Source organism: Rhodnius prolixus, unplaced genomic scaffold, assembly GCF_049639745.1.
Source record: "Rhodnius prolixus isolate KJV_2025 unplaced genomic scaffold, Rpr scaffold_1, whole genome shotgun sequence".
In the NCBI taxonomy this organism is placed as follows: domain Eukaryota; kingdom Metazoa; phylum Arthropoda; class Insecta; order Hemiptera; family Reduviidae; genus Rhodnius; species Rhodnius prolixus.
In genome coordinates, this window is record NW_027411581.1 from 9,632,976 (window position 1) to 9,657,452 (window position 24,477).

General features: G+C 33.9%; 1 protein-coding gene across 1 annotated transcript in view; it reads right to left on the bottom strand.

Annotated features, from left to right (window-relative positions):
• Positions 1-3,152: 3,152 nt before the first annotated feature.
• Positions 3,153-24,477, bottom strand: part of LOC141453933 (uncharacterized) — a 31,135-nt gene continuing 9,810 nt past the window's right edge. Inside the window, exons 2-4 of the mRNA XM_074127563.1 lie at positions 8,813-9,164; positions 7,704-8,052; positions 3,153-5,950 (exon numbers count right to left, since the gene is read on the bottom strand). Coding sequence (XP_073983664.1) covers positions 5,438-5,950; positions 7,704-8,052; positions 8,813-9,162 — 1,212 coding nt within the window. The 5' untranslated portion in view covers positions 9,163-9,164 and the 3' untranslated portion in view covers positions 3,153-5,437. The remainder of the gene's footprint in view (positions 5,951-7,703; positions 8,053-8,812; positions 9,165-24,477) is intronic.

Genomic DNA, 24,477 nt, shown 5'->3' on the forward strand with positions numbered 1-24,477 from the left:
TCTCTTATAATGTTATAAAATGTGTATCTAGTATAAAAAATCATCACCAGATAAAATTTTCCCTTAATTTTTGCTAGAGCTTCACGCATTAAAAATACCTGACGAAACTGACAGACGTTAGAAAAACAGAAATAAAAAGTAACTTAAATGACTGGAAATCTAAAGTGTTAAACTAAATCGTCTTATCCTGAATATTAAAAGATTTAACAGCAAAACTCACTGACTAAAAGATTTTAAATATTTGCCCAAGAAGTTCGTGCTTCTTTCTGGGGACATTAATTATTTAAAAGAACCCATTCCGTTAGAACTCTTCTTTTTTTGTGAGCCGCAAAATTGCTTTACTTTAGAGACTGCACTCCTTAGCACATGAGCGAAAGGCAAGCACTCTCGGGTGGGAGTTACAACTTGGAAATACTCTCCGAGCTCCGAGCTCCTCCCTCTTTTCGCTACAACTAACTCAATTACCGGTCAGCAGGACGGGGCAACAAGAAATAGTGTGGTTTGGGCAACGGCAGACAGAAAAGGAAAGATTCCCTCTTTATTCGAGTGTGGCCCCTTTTTGTTTCCGCTTTCTTGCTGTCTGCCGACAATAAATCTACCACCACCACCACCTCAACAACAAAACAGAGAAACGAAATACACACAGTGCCCCGGGGCCAGGACGACACAGTCAGCAAACAAGAGCTGACAGTAGACAGGAGCTGGTGGTGATTAGGTCTCTATACTAAACTTTTCCCTTTGAAAATTCTTTAAATGAAAAATAAACGAGATAAAGCAATATTCAATTTTCAAAGGAAACAAGAAAAACCTCTAAAGTACATTTTAATTGGGCATTGATTTAATTATCAGTAGCAATATGCTCTCTCAAAAAAATTTATTACAATTTATACGATTTTAATTTAATTCAACTGTTATTTTCAATTTACATTCCTTATTGCCATTCGAAAGATTTCCATTTCAACAGTTGTAATATCTTTTTGCCGTTATTAAGTATTATTTATTTTCCATCGTTATCATCCGTACTGATAAGGCGAACTGGACTGTTCCTCAGAAATCAAATAAGAAATCGTCCTAAAAATTGTATTTATAATGAAGACGCTAATAGCCATAAATCTTAGTTGATGCTACAAATAATAATAATAATAATAATAATAATAATAATAGAGGGAAGGGATTAGCTATGAGGTTAGCATACTGGACTCCCACGCGGAGGTCCCGGGTTCGAATCCAGCAGCTGACCCTTAGATTTTCTCTTCCTAGGAGCTTCTTACAGCTCACTGTCCGGTGATGGACAGTGTTGTCTGTAACGAGAAAACACTGTCCGGAGGCCGGCAGTGCACTGGAAAAAGCTCCGGGCGCTAATGACCTCAGCTGTTGATGCGCCAAAAAAAAAAAAAATAATAATAATAATAATAATAAGGGAAGGGATTAGAACGGTTAGCGTATTGGATTCCCACGCGGAGGTCCCGGGTTTGAATCCAGCTGCTGACCCTTAGATTTTCTCTTGCTAGGAGCTTCTTACAGCTCACTATCCGGTGATGGAAGTGTTGTCTGTAACGAGAGAACACTGTCCGGGCGCTAATAACCTTAGATGTTGACGCGCCTTAAATCATTAAAAAAAATAATATTAACAATATTATAAATAGGTTTTTATGTATAAAAAAAAATAATCCAAAGAAAAAAAAATTGACCCTAGCTTTCTAATTCTCTTTGAGCTTGATAACTCTGGTGACAACCATTACCGGAATACCACTCGATTGCCCAAATTTTGGCGCCTGCTGACGATGTCGTTCTGACTGCGAAATCTGTAAAAAACAAACAAACAAAAACAAAAAAACGCCGTTGTAGAGTAACAAGATGTTGTAGCGGCTTGCAGTAATCGAGGAAAAATGGCTTTAAAATTAGGATCGGACAACATCTTATGAATATTTATTTATTCTTACATTAATAAAAACAATTTGTTATTTCTTCAAAAAATATTTTAGAGAGGCTTAGCCTTAGAGCTTAAAGAAAGCTTCTAAAGAAAGAACTAATAGCTCAAGACGAAAAAAGTTTCAAAATTTGAAATTCACCAAGATCCAGGAAAACTGGAATTGACAATGCTTTGTTAAAAATTTTTTGTTGTTTTGTGACTATTTGAACGCGGAGATTAGGTTTGTTTTGGAGTTGTATAAATATACTTCTCAAAGCATAATATTTAGTAGAATTCCATAAATTCATTTAGTTATTTCTATATTTTTGAATTACTTATTATTAATAAGTTTTGCTATAATTCCTTCTTTTTTTTTGTTTTAATTGATCGATCCCGGATTTTCAGACCAAAAGAGATTCTTCATCCATAAGGTTCTTCCACATATTTAACGGGAAGTCATTCTTTACATTTATCCGGATGAAAAACCGAAATTCATTGCGGGATTAAGTTATTACTATTCAGCACTGCAGGCCAAAGTAGGTATTCCAAATCTGCTGTTAGTTTTTCATATAAACGATAAATAAGTTCTATCTAAAGAAAATAAACAAGACAATCTTTACTTTATAAAATTCCAAAGTTGTGTAATTTACCTTGACAAAACATCATCAATATATGTACTACAAAGATTACGAATCAGTTTGTATTATGAGATGCATAGAATTTTTAATTGTTGGATAATTAACTTTATAAAGAGAGAAACGTTTGCTTTATAATTTTGCTTTTACTTTAGATTTTGCTTAACTTTATTCATCTGTTTTATAGATTCAAATTTTATTTGTTTCTACCAATACAAAAAGAATTAAGAGAACTTTTGTTATACGCTATAGTGAATTGAATAAGATTTCTAGAAACTTTGTGAGAATCGACTTCCTCTTCAGTTTGGATCAATTCCAGAAATTGGATAACAGCAAAGTATCTTTACAGCTAATTAACATTCTCTATTGATCAACAAAGTTCGCTTTAGGGATCTACACTTATATCCTTCAGATTGTAAACTTAGGCGTCTCTCTTTTTGCTCCAAGTGCTAATCAACTTATAAAGCTCCTCTTAAGTTGGAGCTTTAAAAGCAATGGTGTTTTCAAGTTTGCTTACTAACTAAAAATTCTTTTTTTTTCTTTTTAATGGGGTTACGGAAAAATCTTTGTTTATATTTAGGCATTCATAATAATTTCATTCAAAATGAATTTAGCACTTTATTAAAGGAAAAAAACCTTTTAAATTGTTTTGAAGTTACACTTCTGTTTCTGTCTAATTTTTTTACATTCATTTAAAAATAAGAATATTCTTTAATCCAGTTGCACATTCATTAAATTATCGGTATTTATAGTCAATTTTACATTCTCTAATTATTGTAAAATATTAAACAATATATCTGCTGAAAAGATCCATAACGTTTTAAGAACAGGAATCTTAACATTGATTAAACAATTGTTCTTTTCTAAGGCACATTTATTTATATTGTTTAAAATCACACAATAAATAAATAAAATTGATACTTTTATGGAGGTAAGATTTTTGCCTCCCTCATTTGTAATTAGAACTAAACTTTTTTTGTCATCGACACATGACTATAAGTGTATTGCTCTGTTGCATTCATATGAGCACAAACGATGCCGAAAGTAATAAAAAAAATTGACCAAGTTTTAATTGAAAACCACCTCCTTTAGTGAAGCCTTTGTCATTTTTTTGTTTGCGGCGCCACTCGCTACTATTTAAACCATAAATATATAGGACAGAATGCACTTTTAGATATTAAATCGCAAAAATCTTTCATTCAAGTCTTGTGACCTTAAATAGGAATTCCTTAACCCTATAGGAACTCTTAAACTTTCCAGCCCAAAAAAAAGCTTCTGTTTTACAAAACAGTGATCAGACTAACGTTTGACCCTTTTGGAGTTTGGTCTGTCGAGTGAACATCGTCTCGCCTCAGATACCTCTCTAAATAAGTATCTTCGGCTGATGCCATAATACTCTGGTACATCCGAATTTTAAATCTTCACCATAAACACAGCATGAACTACTTGGAACATCATGTCAAATGACTGAAAGAATTTTATTCAAGTGTGTACTAAGCTACAAAAACACCTAATGAGACAAATTAGGGACTATTACGTACCCGTTGTGTACCTAGGAGAGTTCTACAGCTCCTGTGGTTGAAGCCCAACTCATTGCTTAGGATTTTCCATAGTTTTTTCCCCCTTTAATTCAACTTTTGTTTAACAAAAGAAACACTGTATTTGCAATGTAGCCGGAGGTTTTTGTTGGCAAACTGAACTCATATGTAAGTATGAACTTTCATTGCAAATTATTTTAGTAAAAGATCTTTCTATACTACACTGCATGCTATCAGTATAATGGTTTATAATGACGGCAATTCTTTCAGAAATATATTAGAATTACATAATAAACGTGAAAATTTGTGCCAATGAGTGCGCACTCATTTCATCAATGAAAATCATTTTAAATAATTGAATAAAAATTAATTAAAATTTATGCAAATCACTTTCATTCAAAAAAGTTACTGTTTTGTTTACAAAATTCATTAAAACAATAAATTAAAACGCAGAAAGAAACTGGAAAAAACTGTAAAATGAAGGTTTTTTCCCCTTTAAACCTTCTCTTTTTTTTTTTTTTTTTTTTTTTTAAAAAAAACACCTCTTTAAACATGGAATTTCTTAGAGAAAGGGAATGTTCAAATTATAGAAGTTCCTTGGTCCGTTTAGAGTTCAATTTATTTAGCCAGTTAGGAAGAATGCGCAATGCGGATGGCGCAAGATAGATAGAGATTGTTCTATGATTGGATTATTAACGATACTTCTGAATGTATCGAGGAAAACTGGTGATCATTAATTGAATTGTACTAAATGTTGATAAAATATTACTGCTGAAACCATCACGTTGAATGTATCCGAGTCAGCGAAGTTATTCTTTAGTTTCGAATGTTGTTCTTCAATAAAAGCAATACGAATAACACACTTATAGTCTGTGGAGACGTTCATTTTTTTTATACATTAATCATTTAAATAAAATTAGCAAACAAAAAGAAGAAGAATACTTTATACTCGTATTAGATTAAATAAGTTACATTTAATGCCAAAACTCACATTGGTGCGTAGTACTTTTTTTCTTAATTTGTAGAATTGGATAAAAGCCACATCCTTCATTTCATCCTTAATGCAAGCTTCACTTTTTGTAAATTGCTTTATTTTTATTGATTCGATCTTACTAAATTTGTTGGAAATCTTAATACAAAAAGAAAATTATTGTATTAAAATTCATTCCTATAAAAGCCTACTCTATTATGTATCAACTTTCATTCAAGTTATAAAAAAAAATTTATACAAATTTTCTAACATTTTTTTTCCACTTTTTCAAATTTAAAATCTGCAAATACTTGATAACATTAAAAGCTAAATAAATAAATTAAATAATTAAAATTATTTGCCTACATTAAGGAACTGTTCGTTAAGATTTTTGTAGGAAATAATTAGGCGAAAGATATTCCTCACTGGTTGCTGATGTAGCCGAAGAAGGACTATGTGACGCTGAAGAAGAAGTCTGACTGTTGCTGGAATAAGAATCACTATTGCTTGAAGTGCCAACATTTAAAATCGCTAAAGCTTCCTTGTCATCGTAAGGCTGGAAACCGTAGGTTTGTTTTGGCGGTTGGAAACCACCATAAACGTTTGTTGCTTGAGCATCTTTGTTATTTAATTTATGATGAACCTTGGTTTTCGTATTATTACTGGCTGTTGGACGGTATACAGGATGTTCATGTGATTCTGGACGATAATTCATAGTAGATGATGCATCAACTTGACTGGTCTTTGCCTTGGCTGGACGTGTCAAAGCTTGTTGTTGATTTGCTAACAACTGATGATGTGATTTGGATGAACCGCTAGTGGTTGGTAATTGATGTTGCGTGTTGAAAGAATAAGAAGTTTTTGTCTCTACTTCACGATTGTTACCATGGTAGACCTGTAACAACAATTAAACATTAGCAACACTTGGAAATAACGTTTCACTTGTTGAACAACTCACAAATTCTACTTGTAAATTTTTTTTACATCATTCCTTTAATTGTACAGTTATTTAAAATACATAATTAAGTAACTACTAGGTAAAATCGCATCACAACTGATTATGTGAACCAATTATTATGATATTGCATTTTTCTTTGGAACATTTATTATCAAATATCTGGAGCTTGTCAAGTTACCAAACTTAGTGAAGTTTGGTTTGCATGTGTGCCTACGTTTGGACTGATGCTAAATTTATTGATGTACTTTGCGCCGAAGTCTATCTTGGACAGATTCTTTTTTCATCTCAAAATATGCTATCTCTCTTATTGAAAATATTAAGACTGCCAGTATTCGAAATAGTTTCCTACGAAATATTTTCGAGTTTAGTGGATACGGAAAATGTTCTTAAATATTGAGCTCTTTTCTTCTTAATCACCACAATTTAAGTAGTCTTATTTCCGGCAAAATTTAAATTAGTATGTTCGAAGACCCTTTTTAGTGTTAAACTGAGCTTTAGTATTGTATTTAAGGGCGAGGCTTTACATCAAAATAACCTGCCTCCAGACAGAGTTCTTTATTTACAGGCCACACTGCCCACCAATGAATAAGCTGAAGAAAGTGCAGTAACTAATTTTGAACCACCTCTAAAATTGTAATTTTGAAAAACTAGTTTGTATTTCTACGTTGACCATTAGCACATTTCAGCCATTTTTTTTCTTAGTGACCATTTGTGTTGGGTTACCACTGGACCTGGCTACCCAAGGATCAGCCATCAACAAAGTAGAGCTAGGTTATTAATATCATTCCTCACCTCTACTTTTATGTCATTTAACTAATTCTTTGTGTACATAGTTTGTAACTACTTAGTTTCTAAGTTTTAGTTTAACCGAAATAATTTATCGTTAGACGTAAAGGACTCCTCGTCATTAATTCAACTCTATTTAAAATATTTTTTTAAGCTCGTAAAGGTTTTTTTTGGCTAACATAATATTTTTTTGGTTAAAATTCAGCTCCATTAGTATTCCGTCGGATTATTTGAAGTAATGTTCAAACTTATGTACAAAATGATGCATTCAGCTTTTCTTTTTTTTTCAAATTTGAGGCTCATCAACATCTCTGAACATTGATGTTAATAAGTTTATTTTCAGCGCACTGCCATCTATCGGACAACGTTCTAACTAGAGCTAGAAGAGACTGAAAGCAAAAATCTAAGGATGGGACCCGATACCCGTAATCCCCGCTTGGAAATCCGTTCACTAACTAGTGAGAGGTAAACCCCTTCCCAGTAGTTTGCAATCAATTATATGTATATCCAACAAACCTTATTGAAATCTTGCGAAAATTCTTCTATACTTAGAAATAAATTCCATTTTAAAATTCTACTTCGAAATTACTACAGATTCAAACATTCAGCCTATTAATGCTAGTCTATTTCTTCAAGCTGTAAGGAAAGATTCTCGATATAGTACGAAAAACTGTTCTAATTTTAAGACTATGTTTGTTTTTAAAATTATTGTGTGGTTGAAGTTATATAATTTTCAAATAAGAGTAATGCTTGTTTGTTCAGGAGGGTTTAACATCCAATTTCAGGCCAGGTGTCGTTTTCTTTTTTAAACTAGACTTATTTAACATATTACTAAATAATAATTACGAACTATCCATAATCAGTTGTCATTAAATTGACTCTACTAATGAGTGCAGCCATTCACCTGAACAAATGACGTGGGCGCCTCTTTAGCAGGGGTATTTGCATTGGATAGAGGTGGTTCTGGAGCACCCTGTGTTGGATGTGGTACTCCATATGTGGTAGAAGTCACCTTATAGGGAGCTCCATAACTATCGGTCAATATAGAAGCAGCTAAAGAATTCTGTGACAATTTCCCAGCATTTGGTATGTATTTAGCCGGATGTTTATTCTTCCGTGGCGGCATGTAACTGTTGTGCGCGTGTAGTGAAGCTCCTATGAGTGGATTCCTTTTTGGTTTCCAGCCGGGAGGTGGGGCGTTAATTGTTTGCCTTTTTCCATGAACTGGTCCTCCAGGTCCCGCTAGTGAGTATCTAGTAACAATAAAAATTAACAACTAAGAAATATTGTTAATATAGGGTAACTAAATTTGTTTCAACTGTTATCATGATTACAAATTGACATATATTACATATTTCTCAAGAAAGCTCACTTGAGGAAGATAAAATTTGTAAGCAATAATTTTAGGAAGCGACGTTTAATGATTCAAGACGACGCAGAAAGCGGTTGATTAAGAATAATTGCTATTCTCAATTAATAACTTCAAAAACATATTATCTTATAATAAAACTTTTTAATCTACTTATTGTAGTTAGCGACTTTTCTTTGTTCAGGACGTTTTCATTAATCGTGACGCTAGAAGTGTCAAGTCACTTGTGAACTTACTAATTGAAATATTGGTTCGTAGCTTACATTTCTAGGGACAAGAGATGCGACAGCGTTTCAATGAGCAATCAATCTTAAGACAGTTTTTTTGCCTATTTATCCAGCCGGACTTTACGTCCAGGTGTCATGGATGGAGGCGACTAAAAACGTAATTTATTATTAAATTCTCATTTTAAGTATTAAATAAAATTCAATGCCTAGACCGGGAATCGAACCCACTACCAGAATGCTTCTTAGCTTTAAGGATCTAGCCTGTCCTCTCGGCTACCGTGGCGCCTCTGATTTATACCTCTCAATACGTCGATAAGAGCTTATACTGAATGCTCAAAGGCGTACAAATTTAATGAATCTTTTTTCAAATTAATTCAGCACCAAGTCAATGTAAGCAACATTACGCCTCATGCTAACCTGATCTTATGTTGAAACTGAGGTGGTAGATACTTGTAAGGTAAGTAAACCCTCTTCACCGGACCCCTGTACCTGGCGCCGGCCACTGCATTCTGATGATAATGATTGGGCGCACCAGATCTGTGAACCCTGGTAATTGGACCTGATCCTCCTGCTCGGTGATGATGTGGGTGGTTATGATGGTGATGATGCCACCTGGCGCCGTTCGCCTGAACTCCTACATGCTGAGTTGGTTGCTGCTGCTGCTGCTTTCTATAGGTGGTGCCCACTGTTATGGCTTGGCTCACTGAGAACACTACCGCTGCGACCACTATCAGTACTTCCCGCCTCCATCTCCAAACAAATTGCATCTCTGTAAAAATTAAATAACCTACACATTCTTCTGCAAATACTTCTGGCAATAAACATACTCACAATTCTAATCATATTACTCTTAACTTTGAGCATTTTTGCTACAGATTAGAATGTAGGCTTTTCAAAGTAATTTTTGGCAGATGTTTGCTGACTCTGGACTCTCTCAAGCAAAGGGAATAATTTTAACTATGGACGCTTCTGTTCAAAAGACAGAAATGATAACTAAGAATTAACTCACGATGTGGTCCAACTCTCTCTCGATACTCATTTATGCCTGCAGAAACTGTTCGGTACCCGAACCCAAAGGTAAACAATACAACCCATACCCATTTAATAATTTATGGACGCCTACATTCTATGAACAAACTGAGATCTTTTGCTTTAGCTTTGGTCTTACAAATCTCCCAACACGAATCTAAGGCGACCAAGGTTTCTAAAGATCCTAGGAAGTATTTTAATCTTCATCTTTAAACAGTTCACACTAGAAATGGGGCAGATACAAATTCTTAATACTTCCTTTTCTTTCTCCCTTAAAATTTTAAATCATTCTAGAAATCTTATTGGATAAAACTATGAAAATAATTTCATTTAACGGGCAGTAGATCAAATGAATTTTTCTTACATAGTTTAGATTACATGTACTGAATTACTGAGGGAATTTTTTCAAACCTGTTCGCAAAACTATGTAAATTTACTTACTGAGAGATATCCCTAAATTACTGTACACAGCCTGTACGTTTGCACCGTAATACACTATTGCAAAGTTGTAAATTTATTCCAAGTTTATTAAATGCAATTTTAATCTACCACACTTCAGAAGTGTTACATTAAGTTGTGATATATGTAGAATAATAAATAGGATAAAAACAATATAGTCACGATGTGGAAAAACACGGTTATCCCAGTGAAGAAAGGCTACATTTTTTTTCTATCAAAATCCGTCACGAACGTGTAAAATCATCTTCACTATGCAATAAGAACGCTACAATGAGAGGTAGAGTGAATCTATTTAATAAAAGAGGGCGTAGAGAAACTTGATTTTTTTTATTAATAATTAAAAAAAAGAGTCTAATGTGATTTTATAATAAAGGATGAAAATAATAGATTCACGACCTAAAAATGTCTTTCATCAAACAATATGACATCAAAGTTTGGAGAATTCATTCGCACATGACAAGTTATTTATTTAGTCTTCTTTTTTGTGTTGCAGCAAGCTGTTTTATTCTTTATTTTGCTTACCACCGTCCTACATTTAATAATGGTTGGAGAGATTAAATATAATCTTATTGTTAAGCAGCTTTTTAATTTTTCTTACAATGGCCAAATGCCAGTGTTAGTGTTAACTATAGACAACAGAATGCGCCCGCTGTACCTTACAATAGTTGAATAGAAACTAGGCGGCTGTATCCTACACTCCTTAGTAAACATTTTATTCTTTTTATTCTTCTAACAACAATATAATTTAATTATTGTTTAAGAGGTATACTTTGTAACACAATAAACTTAGAGATATCTTTTAGTTATACGTCTCAGTAAAAAATGAAGCTGAACATTTGCAAATAAGCTGGAATCCGTACATTATGAGCATTACTCGACGCTCCGTCCGCGAGTAAACAACGTGCCAACATTTACATATCCACGCCTTTTTGATGAATGCATCAGACACTGTAGGTATATCTTAATTTGTTGTGAGCTTGTCAAGTCCAGAAGACGAAGAATGCACTGACTTTACCCGTACAAAAAAGAGTACATCCACTGCTTTGTAGCAACCAAAGAAGTTCGTGGAAACAAATACCAAATTTGAAACACTAGATATTATAGAGAACATTGCACTCGTTGAAAACACAGATATTGGTCCTCTGTTGCGGCATACTGGGTGATGTAGCCGAACTATCGTACGACAGGGATTCCATCGACGAGGTGACGTCGCCTCCGTCGATCATCTCTAGCAACAAGAGTACCATGTTATGCTTACCTTTAATTTTAAAAATCACTTAAATTAGGAATTATTCGAATTATAAAACGAAACGGTTTATATATTTTTTCCCCCAAAGTTAAACTTTTCTCAGAGATTAACTTAACCTTCTAATTATTGGCTTATTTAATTAGTGGCTCAGAACACTAACGAACTAAATTGAATTCTACCATCAATTTTTGGCAATTCGACCCACCAGAAAACGCCCTGCGCAGTGCAGATTGCTTGCATAGGCAGTCACTGTGATGTAAACACTCGCATACTGACCACCAGCTCAGTAGAAGTCTCAGAAGTTGTCCACTCTGTAAAGAGAACGCAAGAAATTCGTATCCTAACTGCTTTACATAATTGGACGAGTAAGTACCTTCTTCCAAATCTTGGGACAGATATTGCCGCAAAAGATTTTTATTTAGTTGTTCTCCGGTCAAAGAAGACCGTCTGAGGCTTATACACCTTCGTATCATCCTTGGTCTTACCAAAAAAAAACGCGGATCAAACCGTATTTGAAGGATAGGTGGAACGAACGCTGAGTAATATGCTCAGAATGAGTCAAATTGTTCCAATCACATGATATAAAATAATTGAAGTTACTGAAAAACGTTTAGATTTTCATCTATTCTCTGAAGTTCCCTTTGATGGTTGACCGTTATTCCTTTGTACCGAAAATGAGTCGTTCAATTAAGGAAAACAATATTCTGAAAAGACAAACTTATTTCTTCAGTTACGTTCTGAGAAAAGAAATTATTTGGGCACTACGTTCATTCATGTACCAATACCTATGAATCTTTTAGTGAGCTGCATTTTTATGGATCACATCAATGCAAAAACAGAAAAGAGATTTGAACTGTTCCCGTTGATGACGATTATTTTTTTTTTGCAGTAAATTTCGTTTTACCGACCGGAAGCCCTCCTAAGAAATAAAGTACCGGACACCTGTCACTCAATGAATACTGCATTGAATTTACACAAAAACTGATAGTTTGTTAAAGAATTAAGAGAAAATTGAATCCACTATTACGATTTGGAATATACTAACTTCACAATTATCTGTGAAGGTTGACCGTTACTTCTTGGTACCGGAAACGTCACTGAGCATTACATTATATCACAGCAATCACTTTACAAAGTACATATATTACACATTGTCACATTAACAGTATTGTAATGTATAGTTAACCTGTTAACCCGTATTACTGTTTGGATAATGCTATTTTATTTTTAAGTAGTAATATTTTTTATTCGACCGACTAATCTTTAACGTAAGCATTGCATTTTGATTACATTTACTATTTTTTTTTACTAAACTAATGTAATTTTTCTTTTTAATGATTATAATAACTATTAATAATGGGAATAAACTGATTTTATTGTTGCATACATTTTAATTCCGTTATAGAACTGAATGTAGGTTGCTATTTCTCTCGTTATATTGTACTGGATTTGTCTAGATTTCTTTAAGTGTTTACAGAGTGCGGAGTATTCGAAAACCTCCTAGAGTAGTTTTTACTCCATTTTAATTTGAATTTCACCGCTAAAGATCAATTCAGTCCTGCCACAAGGCAATGAATGATTCTTAAATAGAAACATTATCGGACTGACTTTTTCTAAGCATAAGAAATAGCGCGGACAGCACCGCCTTTGTCGTCGGGTGGTGTTCTTAGTATAGAACGAAGATGAGAACTGTTATTGTAGCAAAAGGTTTGTCTTGAAAGCAATACATGTATCTGTAGATACAATTTATCTTGCACTTGCAGTGTATATTGTAAGATGCTCAAAACGTATAATATATTCATATTACAAAGTGGCATTTAAATTAAAGTCTAAATTGTACGATAAAAACCAACAACAATAATAAATAAAGTCAATAATTATTTTGCGATGATACAATAATTTGAATGTTAATCAGGTTAGCCCAAATTTCAAATGAACTGGGTGGATTGTAAAAATGAATTCTTATTTTTGTGACTAACAAGGAGGACTTTTAATTTTAATATTTCTCAAGTAGAAGTTCGTAAAGCATGGAGGCCCCTGAATATGTTTTTTTAGGTTAATGTGCTGCAAATAAATTCTAGCTAAAAATAAGTAAAACATTATCGACTTGGAGTACCATCCGGTGCACAAAAAAAAAAAAAAAAAACAGGCGGTTTGAGCAACAAGAATTAAGCCAACATTCCTTCCCCTTTCACCTCTGAAAAGATGATGACCTCTTGAAGAAAGAAAGATAATGCCAAGACTAGCAATGTTTGCGCTCACTAAGTTATCATTATCTACAGTACAACCAATCGATAATAACAGAAACTATCTGGTACCAAAGTGCCAAGTGAGAAGATTGCCTATTCCATTACTGCGATAGTTTGAGAAAAAAAACGTATCCAAAGAGAAACTGTGGAGCATTAATCATGAACCGATGGCTAAGAGAGAATCAGAGTATGGTTACGCCTTTTAAAATATTATATCTCAAAGTGGTTTGAACAATACTGGAGGCCACACGTCCAACTTAGAAAGCTAGTGGAAATCAATTAGGCTAGCAATCAAAATTACAACTTTGCAATATTGGAAAAGAAGATTTACGGATAACTAAATCCGTCGAAACTACAGACAGGGAGTATTCTGAAACTACAGTTTACGGATTTCAATGTCCACTTTCTGAAATACACCCCAGATTCTCTTTAATAAAATTCAGTAATTTTTATTACAATTAAACCTAATTTCTCAATTTTCAACACTCTTTTGAGAAAAATAATTCAATTAATAGCAATGTTTAGGAGCAGTCCAGCCAGAAGTAGCGTTCAGCGTTTTATAACTAACACTAGGCCTCACAAATTTTTACAGGAAAATGTGTTAGCATCCCGTTTTCGATTCAATGTTACCGCATGAAAGCTCAATTTTAAAAAATTCGCGATTACAGTTAAGTAGGTAAAATAAATAACAAATAAACTTCTAGGTTATTTAAGTTATTTTTATAAATTTCATACAAGACGGTGTACACATCAAACTAGTAAAACGTACAAACTTATCTTTGACTTCCCAGACTTGACAAATAAAAGTTGTCAATAAACACGTACTGGCAGCCTCAATAGCAGACAAGTTTTGTGATAACTTTTGTGAGATTGTTTTAGTGGGACACCGTTAAGAGTTCTGCTTCGCGTAGACTTTGATTGGTCTGTAATTGTTGAAGAAAAGAGGCGAAACTCCAGATGGGAACCAGAAGATAGTATTCTTGATCAAATTCTGGAACTTCAAAAGAAACTGGATTCGCAGAGGTAATCATTCTCTTTTCGAGTTTCTTTTGCAAATTAGCACTCATCTTGGGTAGAATTTTTGACTTTGCAAATAATAAATGTATACACTTGCTTATGTTTCTTAAGTTAAGTAGGTAAAATAAATAACAAATAAACTTCTAGGTTATTTAAGTTATTTTTATAAATTTCATACAAGACGGTGTACACATCAAACTAGTAAAACGTACAAACTTATCTTTGACTTCCCAGACTTGACAAATAAAAGTTGTCAATAAACACGTACTGGCAGCCTCAATAGCAGACAAGTTTTGTGATAACTTTTGTGAGATTGTTTTAGTGGGACACCGTTAAGAGTTCTGCTTCGCGTAGACTTTGATTGGTCTGTAATTGTTGAAGAAAAGAGGCGAAACTCCAGACGGGAACCAGAAGATAGTATTCTTGATCAAATTCTGGAACTTCAAAAGAAACTGGATTCGCAGAGGTAATCATTCTCTTTTCGAGTTTCTTTTGCAAATTAGCACTCATCTTGGGTAGAATTTTTGACTTTGCAAATAATAAATGTATACACTTGCTTATGTTTCTAAACACAGTTGATTTTATGTAAAACTAAAAGTCTGATACAATACTGACATCTGACTTAGTGAATTGAAAAAATCTTTTACTTATCTTTATGATACAGCATTCTTATTGTATAACCTGAACACTAAAAATCAATTTAACAATTATTACTTGGTAAGGACTAAAGACTGTCCAGAGTTCTTAAGGAGAATCAGGATTTCTAACAGACCAAGAAATGATACACAAAGGAGATGTCTGAACCAGATTTGACCATGAATTAGTCTTATTATAAAGGCTAAGCTTTTCCTCAGCAGCGATTTGCTAGTGCTGCTCGAAAATAAACATCAGGAGAAATAGACTTCAGGAATACTCGGGGTTCATGAGGTATCTCTATCCAAGAACACCATCCGCAATTCCTAGCTACCAAGTATCATCAATTGCGCTCTTCACAGAGACAATGAATGAACACTGCGCAAGAGGGACATGTTAGGACATTAAGGCTGCCATGAATAATATAGCTTTATAGCCAATACTTAAATATATTCGTCATAAAAAATGGACTAATATAGCTTTTTGGTGACGCTATTGCAATTCATACAGTTGTAATAATTTTCAAATTGTACGTAATTAACAGAAATAAACCTGAACAAGTTTGGCTACGAAGAAAAGAAAATAGAGCATTATTGAACCAAACTGAGTGCTCGGTTTAATTACTAGGTTAAATGCTGCTCTAAACCAATTTTCTGATTCATTAAGATTCAATTTAGGGGGAAAAAAACGTATTTTATATATTAATTTTAACATTACTTCCGTTTAGGATTTCATATAAAAGATCGCAAACAGGAATCCACAGCTATAAAGCATAGCGTTAAAACTATAATTGGTTATCAGTAATACTGTTAACTTTGTAACAATTTGTTTTTAATGACTTATTGTGACGTGGGAATCAGTTTTTTTTGTCGAAGAGTTAATTTTATTTGTTTTCCCAACATTAGATAAAAAGCAGGAATTCTTCTATTCTCTTACATCAAGATTGTTCCTTCCTCTTTGAGCACTTCCTTTTAAAGAAGGACCTACTTTCATTCAGTTTTTTTTTTTTAAAAAAAAAACACCATCTTCATCGCGTAAGTGACAGATTATCCTGCTATCTTTACGATCCAAATTAATCATTAAGAGATAGAACAAAATAGAATCAGTCGGAGGGGGTCCGACACAAAACTTGTATTTGAAGGGAAAAAAAACTAGCCACCGTAAAAGTTCATCTTGCTAGATAAAGGAGAAAGTAACACATACATAAGATTTATCTTATCTTAAATTCAAATTCAATGCTAAATTTTGGGAATAGGTTTTTATATATTAAAAAAAGTTAAATAAATAATATGAATTTCTTGTGTATTCCGGATGTGAGGAACTCAGGATGTAGGCGTGGTTGTTGTACTCTAAAAACCAATTTAATACGGTAAATTAAAAACGCACAAAAAATTAATTTTTCTACTGTCGCGATCTTGTTGCTGTCTTAATGATGTCCATCGATGAATTTTGATGCGCTCGCAATCAGTACTCTTATTTACTTTTACGGAAATTACAAATCACCAAAAATTTGAAGTACGAAATGTAAAAACTAAAAATAAATCTGACCACGTGTTTAGAAAGAAATTTGTGAAATTAAAATTCCCCTTTATGAATTCTATCTACTTCCTTTTGATGTACATAAATTTCAATTTAAAAAAAAAAAAAAGACGGAAATCAAGTAACAAAATAAGAGGAAGCTATTAAAGCGGAAACCATTCAACTCAAGCTCAGTTCAAAGTAACTTGATACTTCTCTGGTAAAATAAATTTTGTTATAAATATTGACCTATATTAATTTTTTTTTGTTAATTTTTTTGTTTTAATTATTGCCATTTTTTACTTTCATTAAATGACGGGATCCGCAGACATCGTATCAGATTGCTGTTATTGTTCTGCAATCAAGTTACAGCGTAAAGTTAAAAAGATACTGTTTAAAATAGTATTTCTTTTTTTTTTTTGGCTATCTCATTGATATTTCCTTTGTTAGTATGAACTTCCTTCTTTAAAACAGTCCATTTTTTACGAACATAAAAATGTAGATCATTACCAAAATAAATCCTGCAATATAAATCAAGTTTCCATGTTTTTCTTTCAATATTCGGAACTGGAAGTCTCTTAATCAAGACGGAAATTCAATTGATTGGTTTCCAGTCCGGGTTGCAAGGCTTTAATAATTTATTTCATGTTTTCTGTTTTTAAATCAAATAATAGGAATTATAAAAAAAGCAATATGAAAGTTTGTTCTTTCCTGATTAAAAGAGTTTGAGCTCATATTTTTTCTGTTATTTGATTTTGTTTTTATTATTTTTTTATTTTCGACTTGAGCTTGTAGAATTTGTACTGTAATCGAGATAACCTTTTTTTTGTGGAGATTGTGTTTCATCCGTGATGAATTACGGATTGAAAGTTTCTTGAATTCTGCTCTCTTAGAGGAGCCAATTTGTTTGTAGATGAGAATCTATTCACGTTATGCATTTCCTTTTTTAATAACTCTGGCCAGTTTAGGAATTTCCATTCTCCGTTCTGAGTGATCGTCCTTGCAAGTGTATGACTGAAACTTTTGAAAATGGAAGTAGAAAATTGTAACTTGAAAATGATCAGAACCCATTGAGAATTAGAAGAAGAGTACGCTTCGAATAATAAAATCATAATTTCAATGCGAACGAAACAGAACAATCAGAAAATAGCGTTCTGCAATCGAGAGAAAAAATTAGTTCGTTCTGCAATCGAGAGAGAGAATTAGTTCGTTCTGCAATCGAGAGAAAAAATTAGTTCGTTCTGCAATCGAGAGAGAGAATTAGTTCGTTCTGCAATCGAGAGAAAAAATTAGTTCGTTCTGCAATCGAGAGAGAGAATTAGTTTGTTCTGCTATCCAGAGAGAGAATTAGAGTCATAAGAGCCATAGAATTGTTCTCAAAATAGTTCTTTCCCAAAACATGAGAGCCATAGAATTGTTCTCAAGACAGTTCTTTCCCAAAACATAAGAGCCATAGAATTGTTCTCAAAATAGTTCTAACATAAGAGCCATAGAATTGTTCTCAAGGCAGTTCTTTCCCAAAACATAAGAGCCATAGAATTGTTCTCAAGGCAGTTCTTTCCCAAAACATAAGAGCCATAGAATTGTTTTCAAAACAGTTCTTTCCCAAAACATAAGAGCCATAGAATTGTTCTCAAGGCAGTTCTTTCCCAAAACATAAGAGCCATAGAATTGTTTTCAAAACAGTTCTTTCCCAAAACATAAGAGCCATAGAATTGTTTTCAAAATTTACTTGCTAAAAAAAAAAATAGAAAGTAATGAACCTCTGAAATTTAAAAGTCACGATGAATTGATAATATTTAAATCTTTAGAATATTTTCGATTATGTTTATTTAATATAATAACATAGAGTGATAATTAAAACTAATTATTTTTTAAGAAGATGATTCAGGTGTTAAAGATGAGCGGTAAATCTCGGCGGTTGAGAGTGTGGAAGGAATGCAGTCAACCCTGACCTAGATATGGACAGGCTGTGTGCGCAGAGAGCTATGTTCCTATCGGACTGTCCGTTCTTCCTGACCCTCCTCTACTCGTACTACAGAACGCTTCCCCAGTGAGCCGACATTAGCTCACATTGCTTTCTATGTCATCTAACTTCCCATTTCGTCTTTCATAAAGCGCTACATATCTTCTTTCTTTAAGGAACTGGTTAACCTTAAGGAAGATTCGAAAAATTATGCTTCTTTTAGTTGACACTTTACATTAAACATAAAATTAAAAAAAACAACAACTTTATAGCATGAATTAACCTCCTTCCTTCTCTAAACTTTTACCAAGATCCGAAATAAAAATACTCCAAAGAGATAAAACAAATTTACTACGGTAACCACTTAATACCGTTACACTACGTGACAATTCTGAGTCGATATGGTAACCTTTGATATAAGAGAACTATTTACCTCCCGTGTTAACAGAAACTTCACAATTGTGTCTGGATTTGAGCTGTACGAATTCTCACGCGGTTTTTACCTCCGGGATATTATTGGACGCAGTTGTCCAGTGATGTCTGCACTATGATGGGAAAATGTGGACTGAGATATGATGGGAAACATTGAAATTTATTTTATGACAATTTCAACACTCTGTAATTCGTTCAGAATCTAGTATTATTGGTTAGTTTTATGTTAATACGTCTGACACATTTAATTCGCTGACAAATTCAAAAAGTCAAATACCCAATTTCAAACCCCCTTTATTTATTTCTTAAAAAAACGTTCCTCTATCTTCAAAATAAAGGCCTTGAGTCTATTATTATTTTAATTTAAGGTGCGTCAACAACTAAGAACATTCGTATCCATTGTCTTCACAGTGTCGGAGACAATACTGTCCATCACTTGTAACAGACTCATCGGAAGAAAAAAAATCTAAAAGTGAGCAGCTGGATTCGAACCTGGGATTTCCAAGTGAAAATCCATTGTTCTAAGTAACTAAGTAAGCAATTAATTAAAGTACAAATTAATTAACTAAGCATTAAAAGAAACTAAGCTAACAGCTTCTAAACAGATTTTTTTACAGAAATTCCAAATGTCATTTACAAACCGATTACGGGCTTAAGGATGTAATTATTTAAATCTCGGACGGACCGATCGAACGCCGGCTACTTTGTATCTAAAGCGAGTAAAGGTTAAACATCTTAAATCACGATTGGAGGTTTTTTTTTTTTTAAAAAAAGTGTTGTCTATTAAAGTTAGAAAAACTTGTATGCATAGTTCAGACTGGAATTCTTTAGTAGAAACACATTATGAATCAGTACAACATTTGAAGTATAATATGCTGAGACGTCGAAAAATGCTAAATAACGACTGTAGGAAAGAATTTATAAATAAAACAATGTTTTGCCATCAGTCCGAATTTGTACTAATGGTATACTTCGAGGGTCGTTTGAAAAGTCCGTGCAAAGTCAGAGAGATAGCACTACTGGCGCGTATCGAGGTTATGTTTAGTTAGTAGCATCTCTTGGAAGAACACACACCAAGTTTCAGCCAGATCGGTCTATTTCTTTGTGTTTGGCATTCGTTTGAATCGAGGAAGTCGAGTAATTTTCAAAAAATGGACGAAAAAGAATTTCGTGTGTTGATTAAACACTACTTTATGAAAGGCAAAACGCCTCAGGAGACTAAAGAGAAACTTGATAAACATTATGGTGACTCTGCACCTTCGATTAGAACAGTTTATAAGTGGTTTCAAAATTTTCGGAGTGGCCATATGGGCACAAGTGACGCTGAACGTTCTGGACGCCCTGATGAGGTTACTACTCCAGAAATGATTGATAAAATCCATGATATGATGATGGATGAAAGAAGAGTGAAGGTGCGTGAGATTGCTAGTGCTGTGGGCATCTCGAATGAACGGGTACATAATATTTTGCATCAACATTTGGACATGACAAAGCTATCCGCAAGATGGGTGCCGCGATTGCTCACGCTTGACCAAAAATGAAATCGTGTGAAGTGTTGCAAGGACGGTTTGCAGCTGTTCCAGAAGAATCCGCAGTACTTTAAGCGTCGTTTCGTCACTGTGGATGAAACATCACTACACTCCTGAGACCAAAGAACAATCTAAACAATGGGTTACCAAGGGGGAATCTGCGCCAAAAAAGGCGAAGACCTTTTCTTCGGCCGGAAAGATTATGGCGACTGTCTTTTGGGATTCGCAAGCAATAATCCTCATCGACTATCTGGAAAAGGGTAAAACTATTACAGGTGCATATTATTCATCGTTATTGGACCGTTTGAAAACCGAGCTGTAAGAAAAACGCCCACGATTGGCCCACAAAAAAGTCCTTTTCCATCACGACAACGCACCAGCTCACACCTCAGCAGTTGTGGTCGCAAAATTAATGGAAATAGGGTTCCAACTCGTTTCACATCCCCCCTATTCTCCAGACTTGGCTCTCTCGGACTACTATTTGTTCCCCAATATGAAGAAATGGCTGGCGGGAAAAAGATTTTATTCAAACGAGGAGGTGATTGCAGAAACGAATGGCTATTTTTCAGACTTGGACAAATCCTATTATTCGGAAGGGATCAACAAACTAGAGCAGCGTTGGACGAAGTGTATAAGCCTAAAAGAAGACTATGTTGAAAAATAAAAAAGGTTTACCCCAAAAAATTAAGTAGTTTTTATTTTTGCACGGACTTTTCAAACGACCCTCGTAGTTTTGAGAATTGCCTTGCACAAACTGAAATGTTGATGTTTTCTCGTTTATCTGCTTGCATCGATTGGTACATAGCGTGTCTATTCTTAGTCCTAAACAACTAACATCACTTCAAATATCTCGAAAACTACGCGATAGATTTTGTTTATATTTTATCTGTATATGGAGACAACCTTTGTTTATAATTGTATAAAATTTCGTAAAAATCTGTCGAGTAGGAAACGAGATATTTAGAGTTAAATTTGAGTTTCGTTTGAAACAGTGAAATCTTTAACTTCAAATATCTAAAAAACTACTCGATAGATTTTGTTTATATTTCACCTGTATATGGAGACAACTTTTGTGTATAATTGTATGAAATTTCGTAAAAATCTGTCGTGTAGGAAACGAGATATTTAGAGTTAAATTTGGGTTTCGTTTGAAACAGTGAAATCTTTAACTTCAAATATCTAAAAAACTACTCGATAGATTTTGTTTATATTTCACCTGTGTATGGAGACAACTTTTGTCTATAATTGTATAAAATGGTAACATTTCAAGTGTGTTGGAGATTTGCGCTTGTTCACAGGTCTATTATTTCTCTATCTGTTTAAGTCCCGCTATTCAGTATCTTGTTAGATTATCTTGATTTAGATTTAGATGTGCAATAAGATAGATTTTTACTGAGAAGTAATTATGCTCAGATTGAAAATAATTCAGTCTTATCTGGGATGTAAGACGATCCAGTATTTGCATTTTTTTTTTTTGCATTAATTAGTTGAAATAATTACTTTGTTTTCACTTAATAATTTATTAAGAATAAAATATATGTCAATGAGTCAGTTGGTGTTGCTGCTCTGATTGTAGTGGGAAATATTACTTTTACTGCCCAAACATTGAGACTAATCTAGTTTATTTCTTATTGATATATTTTCACAAGAAATGGGTTTTTCCAGCCATCTCAGATCCGAATTGTTTACATAAAATGATTGACGTGAGATTTAATTAAGCAGCGAAGCTTAGCAAAGCTCCAACTTTATGTTGCTTTAAAGATTCCATCATAAGATTCGACAGGAAGTTATTAGTCGTAATTTCTCAGCGAAATCTTAAGAAATAGGTTTTTGGAGGATCTTAGGCCAATTGATTCAAAAGTATCCCAATATTTTGTTATATTCTTACAAAACAAGATCCCTTTAAGTTTCTATAGAAATACAATATATCACTGTTCATTTATATATTTTTTTTAAAAGTATATCATGACTATCACTGACTGTAGATTATCAGTGAATCTTCCAGCTGAGTCACCAGTTAATAGTCATTCTGACATTATCTGCGAAAAGTAAGCAAAGTCATTCTCTTTTCTAAAAGTTCCAGAGAAAGTTTATCTTCCAATGGCGCTCAATGTGGGAGATCGCGTACAAAATGAAAAAGAAAACTGGGCAACAACTGACTGATTGACTTTAGACTCAATTCAGAAATAGTTTATTTCCAACTTACTTTCTCTTTTACAAACTATCGAAGATTTATCCCACAAGAAGAAGATGAAAAAAGTAGAAATACCATAATAAAGAAATAATTAGATTAGTGATGAAGAACCGTTTGAGCTCTGAGTGTCAAAATTTTGGGAAACCTTAACTTAACTCATAATTCATAATTTTTTTTATACTTGTAACCATAAGAGCAAAAAAGATCAGCAGGATGTTCTAGACGAGGCAAAGTTAGATATGATGATATCAGGAAAAGGATGGAAGTGAAGAGGAACGTCCTGGAAATTAGAGACTACGGCACTCACGTTGTATGGACATGTAAGGAGGATGGGTCCAGAAAGATTGTCTCCTAAGGTGGTGATGGACAGCAAGGTGGATGGCCAAAGGGGGAGAGGAAGACCTAGAAGTTGGTGGAGGAGACATGATGGCAGGATATGGTCTCTGGAGGAACTGGCAGAGGATCGTGTTGCTTAGAAGAAGGCATTTACTAGCGATGGCTGAAGGGAACCAAGAGTTGTGGAAAACCCCTAAAAAAAAAATTATTAAATGATCTGAGTTGATGGTCAATGATCAATGATTGTTCTTTACTAGATCCTTATTCTCAATAAATACTATAATATCTTCAAAGTACTCCACAAATCACTTTATTATTTAAAATTATATAATAACTTTTTGCCTCTGTGAGTGTCACCCAAAATGAGTTCACGTGTCACCTCTGACACCTCTGACATGTGTCGTAGGTTCGCCATCACGGAATTAGATATTAAAAAAAAAATACTATATAACGAACTTAATTCTCTTTCATCGTTTGCCGGAATTGGAAAACGTTGAATTCAAGCCAAGTCGAACATCCACCTGAATGCTAATAACTTCGAGTGAAGTTTCACTGTTTATACTTCACTTTCCATTACTTCAATAATGTAATTCTGTAACGCAGTAACGCTCCTTTGATTCAACCCAGTTTAACAGTCTGTTTCATTGGTCAATTAACGCTACAGAAAGAAATTTTTCATAAAAGAACATAATTCTTCAGAACGTGTATTTTGTTGCACTTAATAATTCCTAAAAGATGTAGAACATACAGAAAGGAATATAAAAATCACATTGAAAGCATAATTTTAATGCTTTTCATTTCCATATTTTAATTAAGCATATTTAATTAACCCTTATTTATTGTTAGGAGTTCCACTAATCCAGTGGCTTCTCGAGGAAGACTTGATTTTCTTTGCTTTCCTTTATTTTTCTGAAAATACGAGGTGTGGCTATTAAATAACGAGACTGACGCTGCTACAGAAGAACTAAGCATGCGCCAAATCCTAACGACCGACAGCTGTGCAGCATAAAGCCTTCTCTTTCGATTGCAGCGTCTCACGTGTTTGTACAGAAATCTGTCTGACCGGAGCCGTCGTTTGTATAAGAGGTGTTAGTTTCGTTTTGCCGAAAACATGATACTACACATCTAGTAGAGCAAGGAATAGTCGTGAAATTTCACTTGAAACTGGGTAAAACCGCTACTGAAACTTATCTTTTATTAAAAGAAGTTTATGGCGATGAATGTTTATCACGTGCGCGAGTTTTTGAGCGTTTCCAAGATGGCCGAGAAGACGCCCGGGACGCCCTTCCACGTCCAAAACGGACGAAAATATCAATTATAATTAATCAACATTAGTTACTACCGTGAGGTGCTTGCTCAACTCCGTGAAAGAGTAAGGAAAAAACGACCAGATTTGTGGAAGAACAAGTTACGGGTTCTCCATCAAGACAACATCTCAGTTTTAGGCCATCCACCTTATACGCCTGACCTA